Source organism: Bufo gargarizans, chromosome 8, assembly GCF_014858855.1.
Source record: "Bufo gargarizans isolate SCDJY-AF-19 chromosome 8, ASM1485885v1, whole genome shotgun sequence".
Lineage (NCBI taxonomy): Eukaryota > Metazoa > Chordata > Amphibia > Anura > Bufonidae > Bufo > Bufo gargarizans.
In genome coordinates this window covers 41,769,236-41,781,779 of record NC_058087.1, presented here as the reverse complement: position 1 = coordinate 41,781,779, position 12,544 = coordinate 41,769,236, and the positions used below count along the sequence as shown (strand labels likewise).

The 12,544-nt window shown below is 39.8% G+C and overlaps 1 protein-coding gene across 1 annotated transcript in view; it reads left to right on the top strand.

The window, feature by feature from the left end:
• Nucleotides 1-12,544, top strand: part of CCDC141 (coiled-coil domain containing 141) — a 175,119-nt gene that overhangs the window by 126,338 nt on the left and 36,237 nt on the right. Inside the window, exons 12-15 of the mRNA XM_044304919.1 lie at nucleotides 2,783-2,944; nucleotides 6,986-7,162; nucleotides 8,648-8,773; nucleotides 12,022-12,204. Coding sequence (XP_044160854.1) covers nucleotides 2,783-2,944; nucleotides 6,986-7,162; nucleotides 8,648-8,773; nucleotides 12,022-12,204 — 648 coding nt within the window. The remainder of the gene's footprint in view (nucleotides 1-2,782; nucleotides 2,945-6,985; nucleotides 7,163-8,647; nucleotides 8,774-12,021; nucleotides 12,205-12,544) is intronic.

Genomic DNA, 12,544 nt, shown 5'->3' with positions numbered 1-12,544 from the left:
ATTTGATATATAGTGCCATTATTTCCTCTAAACTAGGAAACCCAGGAACATTAAAGGGGTACTCTGGTTAGAGAAAGTTATCCCCTATCGACAGGATAGGGATAACTTTTAGATCAGTTGAGGCAGGGGCGTAAGCTAAAGGCTCATGGGCCCTGGTGCAAGAGTTCAGCTTGGGCCCCTCTTCCCTCAGTGCTTTGTGGTCAGGAACAGGGAGGCATATAGCCTTTGTGCTGCCTGAAGCAAAAATTTAAACAGCACCCCCTCCCATACCAAATTCTTGACCTAACCCTTTCCCTCCAGCCAGAGGTGTAACTTGTCCAGCATGCACTTTCTATAAAACTGGTGTCTTCTTATGTGGCACAAAGGTCTATGGGCCCCCTCAGGCTCCTGGGCCCGGTAGCGACTGCTACCTCTGCACCCCCTATAGCTACACCCCTGATTGGAGGTCCTTCCTCTGGGACCCCCTTTGATCACAAGAATGAGTGCCCCATACCCTGTGTATCTCATTTCTAAGAGAGCGGCAGAGATAGCCAAGTACATCGCTCCTACAGAAATGAATGTAATGTAAAATGTTGTTAATTTCCCTGTCCAGTTTTCAGCTAAATTTTACCACAATAAAAAAAATATTTTTATAAAAATTAAAGCCCATCCTTGGTATATAGTGAACAAAATTTTAATTTATTAATGTTATGATATTACTAGACTTTGCATACTGGATTGCTAAAGGGGCCATTTATCATTTGCGGTTGGTTTTGTGTCAGTTTTATGTCTGTTGTTGCTTTGTGTGTCTGCGCCTTAATAATATATGTGGCGTGAGTGTAATGTGGTTTACACCTATATGTGTAAACAGGGCTGGGACAAGGTCCACCACCAACAGAGGCTGAGCTACCCAAGTGCGCCCCCCCCCCATCTACCCCCCCAGACATTTAGATGTTATTTATTCCTGCAGCTCTAATGCTCTGATGATCACTGATCAGTAGATGACACAAGTCAAGCCCCCCCCACGCCATTTAGATATGTATGTTTGTTATTAATCATCATCCACCCCAACCCCCCCCCCCCCCCCCTTCCCTGGGGCATTCCTTGTAATTTTACCCCATCCAGCACCCCATCAGACCTCAGATCAGAAGGAAAAGAATATTATCTTTATTTAAAAACTATCTTACTTCACTGCCCGGCAGACTCTCACGCTCTATCCCTGCTGGGGCCTGGGCTGGGTCGTGACACACTGTACTGCTGCCCGCGCTGCTCCTGGTCTCCAGAGGGCGCACATGTGACCTGACTGCGTACAGCGCGTCAGGTCAAAGTGCGCGCTGTACGCAGCCAGTCAGGCAAGCGACTGAGCAGAGACCAGAGCAGCGGAGCGGCCGAGCCAGGAGGCGGAGCGGGGAGGGAGCATGTAAGTCAGTGCCAAGTGCTCACTACTCCCTCCGTCCTCCAGTGCGGCCGGCAGCCTGGCAGGCGCGGCAGCAGCAGCAACGTGGTCAGTGGCCTGCCTGCCGCCCAGAGCCTGGGGAGCTGGCTTGCGCCCTGAGGCTGGAGCCTCCCCAGCCTCTGTGTCGGCCTGGCCCTGTGTGTAAATGTACACCAGGGGGTTGCCTGGTGAGGGTTGGGATCTTTTTGCGACTTAGGCTACTTTCACACTAGTGTTTTGGCTTTCCGTTTGTGAGATCCATTCAGGGCTCTCACAAGCGGTCCAAAATGGATCAGTTTTGCCCTAATGCATTCTGAATGGAAAAGGATTCGCTCACAATGCATCAGTTTGCCTCCGTTCCGTCTCCATTCCGCTTTGGAGGCGGACACTAAAACGCTGCCTGCAGCATTTTGGTGTCCGTCTGACGAAACTGAGCCAAACGGATCCGTCCTGACACACAATGTAAGTCAATGGGGACAGATCCGTTTTCTCTGACACAATCTGGCACAATAGAAAACGGATCCGACCTCTATTGACTTTCAATGGTGTTCAAGACGGATCCGTCTTGGCTATGTTAAAGATAATACAAATGGATCCGTTCTGAACGGATGCATGCGGTTGTATTATCTGAACAGATCCATCTGTGCAGATCCATGACGGATCTGCACCAAACGCGAGTGTGAAAGTAGCCTAAATGTGTCATAATCCATGTTTAATCTCACTTTTAGCTCATAAACATAGACCCCTTTGAATAGTGGCCCGGTATACCAAATGTCGCAAAATTTGACCAAATGACACCGAAAATGCAACATTCGACATGAAATGAGACAATTTAAGCCAAAAAAGCTGATTTCATAAATGTCCCCCAAAATGTGTTATATATCAGTAAGGGTCTATTCACACTGGCCTTATTTGATGTGTATGTTACGTGTACACACTGGAAAATGATCTCAGAGCATACAGTGAACGTATTTATATACCTCAATGAGTATTAGGAATGCCAAAAGAAAGGATACTTGGCATCTGCCTGGTATGTAGTCAGGGGCCACATAAATATGTGCAAATACTTTATTCTTACAATGTCATTTTTTTTACTGTTGGATTTATAGGGGTAGAAGAATATTAGAAATATTGCTGTTTAAAAAAAAAAACACAACAAAACACTGTAATGCCTGTCCATTGGCGGTTCCTGGTATGGCCGCTTATCTGAAGTCAACTGAACAGGACTGAGATGCAATATCAGACACAGTCTGTGGATAAGTGTGGCGCTGTTTCTGAAAAATCCCTTGTCAACTCCTTTGGCTTTCTCTGTTTCGCTCTTTCATTGTCTATATGCCTAACAAAGCCGTGTCTTTTTAATGTATCCAGCTGGATTCCCACATCCAACACCTAAAAGAACAATATACACCAAAGCCAGATGAAGTATCCACAGCCACGCTGGAGACAGCAGACAGGCAGATTCAGAGCGTCCTGGATGAGCTTTTCTCTGTTCAAGATATGGGACAAAATTGTTTGAACATTATAAAAATGGTAAGGATGTAAGGTGTTTTATAGATGTCCAATATATGCTGGACAAACGGTCTATGCTGTAAAACTAAAAAGTGGCATAGTCAGCAAATCTTCTTGAAAATGAAATATATAGTTTGGAGGGCACTCAATTATCTGATGTTGCACAGAATCACCAAATATATAATATATGTAAATAATTTAATCCAAAATAACACTTTAAAATAATTTATATAAAAATGGGAAAATAAAACACAGACAAGATGAAAATGTCAAAATAACTAAATGATATCCATATGGCATATAATATGCCGCCTCATAATAGGGGGGCAGCAATTTGTCTATATTTTATGGGGATGCAAATCTACAATACATAACAAGAAAAACAAACGCCCTTATTATTTGATCAACACTAAAGAAATAACACTGTAACAATGACTATAATAGCAATAAGGTCTCCTGCAATACTGTTCATAAATATCAGAAAAATAAAAACACTTCAATTGATGTTTAGCCAGCTAGTATAAGGTGATGATAATGACCAGATGTCCAATTTGGGCCTTCAAACTATATATATTTCATTTTCTTGTTGTTTGACCGACAGTGGGTGTGTTGTGGAGAGTGCACAATAGACTATAGATTTGGGTGGGTAGAGCCACTGTGACGGTCCTAATATTGTTACACTTCTTGCTGCTTCGAATGTCCTGATGTCACTTTGAAACTATTAGTATGCTTGACACACCATTGTATTGTAATAAAAAAAAAAGGATCTGTCAACAGCAGTTTGGTGACAGTTTCAAAGCAACGTCATCAGGACACTTAAAGCAGCAAAAAATTTTTTTACGAAGATATATATTATCAGAATGCTACTCAGATTCAAAGCAACATCAGGACATTTGAAGAGGGTGAGTCACCATGATCACGTCACCTGACTATACTATGCTGAATCCGATTGGTCGGAGCCCTCACTGCAGCTCCAGTCTTTACAATTATTAGGAACCCAGTACATCTTTGATGTGGTTGATGTGTCTGCACTTTACACCTACAATCTGCCTAAAAAGTAGCAAAAATTGGCACAAATTTGAAGCAGTTTGGCACAACTATAATTTCTATGCATTATTCTGACATGCAAAGGGGTGGAGCAACACTTGAAAAGGGGCATGGTCTCATAGCGCTGTTTTGTGCTAAAATTGTACCGCAATTCTGTTGTCAAATTCTGTCTTAAAGTAAGCCGTCCAATATTTGTTGTGGAGTAAGAAAAAAATGTCTGTGGCTGCACCACATTTACCATCCAGCCTTAGCCCCTGTGATAAATCTGGTGCAGGTCTAGACAGCAGAAGTTTAAACCATCTATAGGATTAATAAATCTAGGCTAATTAAAAAAAAATTAAAAAAAAATCCCAGTTTATGTGGCAGTATTTCATTCAGTTTTTGAGCCATATCCAAGGGCCTATATGTCTCCTTCCTGCTGGGTTTACTTCTGACTTTGGCTCTAAAAACTGCAATGGCATGTGAGAAACCAACTTTAGACTATTTTGCTGAAATGAAATGGATGTGGCAGATGCTAAACTGGCATTTTAGAAATCCTTTCAGAAAGTGGCCAACCCCTTTAAAAGAACACAATACATAGAAAAAGCGTAAAAAAGGTAAAAAAAAAATTTGCCAGCACCTCATCCCTTCACTTATATAATGTGGTCTTATTTCTGTCTCATATTACTGAGAAATATACTGCGCAAAGAAATTTTCTGGTGGACTGCCATGACCTAAAACTATATGCAATCACAACTTTACTATATTATGCGCAGTACAGGAAAGAGGCTTGCCGGCAGTTCTTTTCTGCAATTCAAGCCTCTTTCATGTACTGCGCCAGTGCTGGATACTGTAGCGCACGGCACAGCGTGAAGTTAGGAAAAGTCAGAGCCAGGCTTGCTTACGTTTACACTGCCTGACCCTGTCAATCAAAGCAGCAGTTGCAGAGAGAGCTGAACCTCTAGGTGTAACAGTAACTCCCGTGTTGCTCCTAGATGCTAATTTGCATATATTAAAACAAAATTTTTCTCATATGAGAACATGGGACCAACACAGATGCCTTTAGCTGCCAAGCGCATATGCAACAGGTCAGGGACTAACACAGATGCCTTCAGCTGCCAAGCACACATGCAACAGGTCAGGAAACAACACATATGCCTTCATCTGCAGAGCGCACATGCAACAGGTCAGCCAGTTTCATAGGTACAAACCTGCTGACACAGGCTCTTTAACCCCTTCAGTACCAAACCATTTTTCACCTTAAAGGGATTCTGTCACCTCGTTTTAGGTTATAGAGATGCGGACATGCACGGCTAGATCGCTGCTAGCATGTCCGCAATATACCGGTCCTATAGGGCTGTGTGCTTTTATTTTGTTTAAAAAAAGATTTTAGAGATATGTAAATAAGTCTTGTAAGTTGCCCAAGAGGCTGTACGAACCTTCCTGGTGCCCAGCCACGCCCCCCTGTGAAGGAGCCCAGCACCGCCTATGTCCTCCGAATCTCCTTTATGTCTACTTTATGTTCGCATCACTTTGTATATGTCATTTTATTTTTTTAGGACGTTAGAAGGCTTAGAAGTTTAGAAGCAATTTTTCAAATTTTCAAAAAAATTTGCAAAACCATTTTTGTGAACACCAATTCAGTTATAAACTGAATTTGAGGGGCTTAGGTAATGGAAACCACCCATAAATGACCCCAGGCCTGTGTGCCAGAGATACAGAGGTATATACCTCATTAGGAAGCCACAATATATTGTAGCCAGTAATTATCTAGCAAATGTACCTGGGGAAACTGTTGGGGGTTTAGTGATAGTGTCTTTGCTTTAGACACTCTCACTTATTTAACCCATGCGGTGGTGAAGTTGCATATGCGGGCTTATCCAGTTACCCCACTAGCTCCCAGACACACTGCTGGTTCCCTGATTGGTACATTGTCCGAGGATCAGGTTTGAGTGTTTGACGTCACACTCTCACCATACATCAGTGGGATCCTGGACGTAATTGGATTTTAGTTGAATTATCCAATTATTATAAGGACTATTAATAAAAGTTATATTTTAGCGACAGCCAGTTCTAATAGTTAATCGCATACGCCTTTTTGATCATTTGGTGTTGCATTTTTAGTGATGTAAGGTGACAAAAATTTTTTTTTATGTTTTTATTTTATTTTTTGACGGTGTTCATCTGAGGGGTTCGGTCATGTGATATTTTTATAGAGCCGGTCGATACGGACATGTAGATACCTAATATGTCTACTTTTCTTTTTTCCCTATTTAAAAAAAAAAAAATTACTTTATTTTGGGAAAAGGATGCTTTTTTTTTTTGCTTGAAACTTTTAAATGTTTTTTTTTTTTTTACATTTTTTTAACTTCCTTTTTCACTAAATTTTTTTGTCCCACTCTGGGACTTCAACTTTTGAGGGTCTTATCCCCTTTACAATGCATCACAATGTATCTGACCTGAACCCCATAAAGAATCTATGGGGCATTGCCAAGAGAAAGATGAGAGACATGAGACCGAACAATGCAGAAGAGCTGAAGCTATTGAAGCATCCTGATCTTCCATAACACCTCAGCAGTGATAGCATCCATGCCACGCCGCATTGAGGCAGTCATTGATGCAAAAGGGGCCCAAGCCAAGTACTGAGTACATATGCATGATTATACTTTTCAGAGGTCCATCCTTTTTTTTATTGATTTCATGTTATATTCTAATTTTCTGAGATTGTGAATTTGGGGTTTTCATAAGCTGTAAGCCATAATCATCGAAATTATAAAAAATAAGGGCTTGACATATCTCGCTTTGCATGTAATGAGTCTGTCTCATATATTAGTTTCACCTTTTAAATTGCATTACTGAAATAAATAAACTTTTGCACGATATTTGAATTTTTTGAGTTTCACCTTTTAGTAGATTTATTATGATAAATGTTATTTGAATGAGACTTATCTATTTGATGTAAGAATATCATCAAGTGAAGCTGAGAGCATAAATTTCCATTACCATCAAATCAATGCATTCTTATATGGCTTACAGATGAACAAGAACACGATTCTGAAGGACAAACACGTCCAAAAGGTGGAGAAGACAATGGCCTATTTAAATAAGGAAAAAGCTGAGATAACAAACTTGTGGTCAACCTGGAGACAACATGTCAATCAAATAAACTCTTCTAAGCACCAATGGAGAACTATTAAAGATCAGCTGAAATTGGTATGAAACAGAATAATGTAGAATATGGATGTTTTCTAGTATAAACTCTTTCATAAAGTGTCATATTAAAAAAAGATATTTACATATAGCTTTTTACAAAATTACATTTGGGCAAATACTTCAGCTCTTGTGCTTTAAGAGGGTATTCACCTTACACATATACAGTATAGTATATTCCCAGGATATGCAATTATTGTCTGATGTGTGTCCCGCATCTATCTCAATACCCCCAACCTCTGCCCCATCTGGTGAGGAACCATCAGCCACCACTCAGGAGGAGATTTGATGAAGAGGGGTAGGATTGAGCGAATCCAAGTATCCGAAGCGGACTTCGATCCAAATTTCAGGGAAAGTTTTATCCGCCGCGAAGCCGAATTTCCTTGTGCTTCTTGATAGCTAATCAATTTCCCCTGAAATGGCAGTAAAAACAACTAAACATACTCACCTCATCCATTTAAGCGGGAGGAGCCCGCAGTCGCCATCTTGATTGAAGATCCCACTCAAAATCTCATGCACAGTGATGTATGACATCGGCCAGCGCGATGACATCATCGGCCAACTTCGCACTCAAATGGATAAGGTGAGTATTATTTTTTTTACGGATTAACCCCTGAAAGCTCTCACTATTATTCTCAGATGCTGCGGTCAGCGATGAACGCACCATCTGAGGGGTTCAATGACGGGGTGGTGGTGCAATCGCTGTTCCCTATCATTGCGCCTGTTACAGAGAAATGCACTTCATGACAAAGTAATGCTTGTGACTTTTTCCATTTACTTCTGTGGGAGTTACTGAAAGGGGGGTCTAAACGTGGGACCTACATCTATCAGACATTTATGACATATGCTATGGAAATACCATAAATGTTTAAGGCTAAAATACTCCTTTTTTTCTCCTCTGATTCCATTCTATTACCATTTTCAGGTGGCAGAACAAATAAGAAATATTTTCTTTGGCTTACCCTAGATTGTTGAAAGGTTTACTGACATATGTCTGTCCACCTATACTGTTACATGGATGTAGTATGTACATAGATATTAACTTACCTCTTTCTGACTGCATGAACTTGCATATGTCACCTACCACAATCTCCACCACTCCTCCCATGATGGGCATGGGGGTGAAGTTCACAAGATCAACTGGAAATTATGATGCAGCTTTAAACAGAGTCTTATAAATCGTATATCTACATTTTACTGAGGAACTGCAAAATTTGGTTTTCTGGCATTGTGCTGATGGGTACATTTTCTATAACTGTGTCATATTTCCTGCAAATAAGACAATAGGCTAAATATATTTTAATATGGTTCCTTATTATAGCCTCCATTTTTGTATAGGAGGGCTCCATATATATGGCTCCATATTTTGAAATTTTGTCACAGAAACATTGGCGAAGAAAATTTTTACAGATTCATCAGTCCATTTCAAAGATAGGGCAATGTAATTTCAGAAACTCTGGGGATGATTCTTGCATTCTTATTTTTTAGGCTAATAGCAGATTACAGGAACTGGAGAAGGATCTTCAGCCTCTGTCTTCACTTATTCAAGGAAATGACACCCAAAATATTGTTAATGCACAAGAAAATCTGTATAACATCAAGGCAAAGTTCCAGGTAAGGCTAACTCTACATACTATGTGTGTGCTCTGAAAATCAGTTCAGGTCAGTGTCAAATATTTCTAGAAGCCGAAGGAAAGAAACACAAAGATAAAATGGCATCCTGATCCTTCGATATTGGTAAAGTTTTACATTGTTGCTACTGTATGCAAAATTAGAGGTACTGTATACTTTGAGGTGGACCTAAATGTTTCTCTAGGATTCTAGGCTTTTTGAAAATGTGGAATTGTTGGGAATTAATTTGACAGTAAACCAGTGTCAGGCAGTTGCTTCCAAGGTCAATAAGGTTATTGGGTACATTAAAAGGGACATAGATGCATGTGACAAAAATATAGTCTTGCTACTTTATAATTCATTAGTCAAACCACACATTAAGTATTGTGTAAAATTTTGGGCTCCTGTGCACAAGAATACATAGCAGAACTTTAGCTGGTTCAAAGGTGGGCACGTAAAGTAATAATTAGAATGGATGGACTACAGTAAAGATGATCAAAATTTGGATTATTTAGATCTAATAACCATGTATAAGTATATCAAAGGTCATTACAGAGATCTCTCCCATGATCTATTTTATCCATGACTGTGAGTCTGACGAGGGGACATCCTCTGCGTCTGGAGGAAAGAAGGTTTGTACTTAAACATAGAAAAAGAATTTTACTGTTAGAGCAGTGAGACTATGGAACTCTCTGGAAGGAACTCACTAAAAGAGCTCAAGAAAAGCCTGGATGTATTTCTTGAGTGTAATAATATTACAAGTTATAGTTATTAGAATTCTGGAGAAAGGGCATTGATCCAAGGAGTTATTCTGATTTCCTGATTGGAGTTCCTAAAAATTAGGAAAATTGGCTTGTATTTCATTGAGTTTTTTTGCCTTCCTCTGGGTCAACTTTGCAGAGTAATAGACTGAACTGGATGGAATGATGTATTTTTTTCAGCCTTACAAACTGTTACAACTTTCTCAGGCCAATAGTTCTTCCATATTTAACATTTTATAAACTCTTTGAAGCCATTGTGCCAATGAGGAGGAATAGTACTAGTGATTGAGACCTGCAAATGAAAACTAAAGGTGGGTGCTCATAGAGTGCTCGTGGTTAAGGTATGAAACATGAAGAATCTATAGCACTTCCAACTGAAGATTTTTTTACAATGCTTTATAAAATCCAGGGTATAAGTATATACGTTCTATAGCCACTTATAAAGATCTGGACTTTTGTGGCTCTTTGAATAGCAGGAGAGGACGGTATTAAAACCCACAGATAAACTGTTAATAAAAGTCAAACATGACCAATACGTCTGCTAGATCTTTATAAGTGGTGTGGGGATTCGCTCTGGTAGTTAGGACCAGTGGATGCAGTATAGAGGCAAAGTACACAGTTCTTTAATCAAACAGCGGTGTTTATTCACACATTGGTGTATAACAAAATGCAGATAATGTGTATCACAAAACGAAGGTGGCTTGGTGTTTGTTCACACACAAGGAAAGAACCATAAACAATAAAAGTCACCTTTTCTCCTGGGTGTTAATTCACACCCTGTTAGCAGTTCAGCCTCATCAAGTCCATAGTCGGCCTGTGCGCCTTTAGCAGGGCCTGAGTCCTCCAGCCCGGCTGAAACCTCAAACCCCAGCACAGCCCTCAGTTCACAGCACACAGACTCCTTAGCTCCACTGTCAGAGAGAGGTAAATCCACCACACCTGGCAGTGCTGGATGGTTTTTATGCCTGTCAAAACCCGGCCTGGAACATGGGGAGTAGTCACCCACCCAGCACTTTGACTACTCCCAGTAAGAGCCATCCAGGATCAGCTATGACAGCCATGCTAAATCTCAAGGTGTCAATTAGCAATAGCTGCTGCTGACACATAAAATACTGGCTCTTACTTCACCAAGGCCAGGAACCTCGCTGGCACATACCTTCCATCCACGATGATTCCAGGTACCTTCTTACAGTGGCTATAGAACATATATACCTACCTAGATATAACTTGCTTTGTGTATATATGTTATATATATATATATATATATATATATATATATATATATGTAAAAACACAGAATTTATTGAAGCATTGTGAAAAATTCTTCAGTTGGAAGTGCCAAAGATTCTTCAAGTTTAATGAGGAGGATGAGGCTTGGATCCATTTAAAAGAAATCAAAGTTTTGGCTGCTGACAACAAATCAAATACAGTTTGGGTATGTTTCGGCATGGAAGGGAGGCGAATAATATTGATGGCGTGAGAGTTGTATTGGTAGCAGATTTTCTGAATAAGGGATGTAACTTTAGACCCCAAAAAAATTACTGCAACAAACTGACAGATGTAATTTTTACAGATATTGTGGAACTCAGTAAATATGTAAATCATATGTTTATCTTTTCTGCCGTTTATGACCGTTACCAGTTCCCTTGTGTCTTACCACCACACTATGCCATGCATCTGACGGCATCTCCCATCAGGCCATGTTGTGTGCATCATGTTTTCTATTTAGGGAATGTAATTCAGATAGACAATCTTTACTTGCTTGCTCACTAAAAATAGACCTAGAAAAATAACTGTCCCATGAAGAATCCATATCTAGAATTCCTAAGTATCGTTATAGATTAGCAGTATCCAACCTCTGGCATTCGAGCTGTTACAAAACTGCAACTCTTAAGGTGGCCATACACATTAGATAGAAGTTAGTTGATTGTTGAGCAATCATCTGGTGATCCTTCGTTTTGCAGACATGGCCATACATTTTTTAGTCCATATCAAGCTTACATTTGTTCAAACTGGCCATACATGTTTAATGAAACCAGGAGATGAATAAAAGATCTTTCTGGGAATGTTCTTTCAAAAAAAGTTCTTTCATTGATAATTGATCTTTCTTCGAATTAAAGGTCTTCCAGATTAAAAATCTTTTCACCAGACAAATTATCGTTTCGGTTGAAATTACCTATTGTGATTAGGGATGAGCGAATCGACTTCGGAGGAAGCATCGGAAGTTGATGAGCATAAAACTTTGTTTCAATACTGTACGGAGCAGGAGCTCCATACAGTATTCGAATGTATTGGCTCCGATGAGCCGAAGTTATTACTCTGTGAAGTATTGCGAGACTTTGCATAATAACTTTATAAATTGATTTCTACTGTTAAAAAAACATTTCCCGAACTTGGGTTCGGTTCCAAGGTACCTGCAAATGACAACCAAAGTTTTATGTCCATCTAGGCAATGTATGTAGTTGTAAATTCTTATGGTTGTCTCACCAGAAACTCAATGATGAAATGGAGCAAGCTGTAAAGATCTCTGAGCTTCTCACTCGAGAAGGAATGAATGTAAAAACAGGGAAGGTTCAAGACCTTGCACAGTATCAGCAAAGATTGAAGGACACTATCATGGAATATGAAGAATTTTTTATCAAAATTGTGTCATTTCATAGAATGAAGGCAGAAGTAAGTAGTCAAATTCAAAACTACATGCCATGTCTTTCTTCTATTTCCTCTCAGCTATTTTCATAGAAAATTATTTAAAACTCTGTGTGATGAAACAATAAAGCTTGATAGCTTAATTCTATGATCTTAACAAGACTTGTAGACAATACCATATTGCCATGGAATCCTAGTTTTAAGGTACCCATACACATTAGACAAAAGTTGATTAAAACTGGTGATTTTAACCAAAACAATTGTCCATACTTCATACTATACTACTTCCATAATGCAATCTCTTAAGGTCCCTTTACATGGGATGACAAAGCAGCAGATTATTGGGAAGGAGGCATTCTTTCCTGGA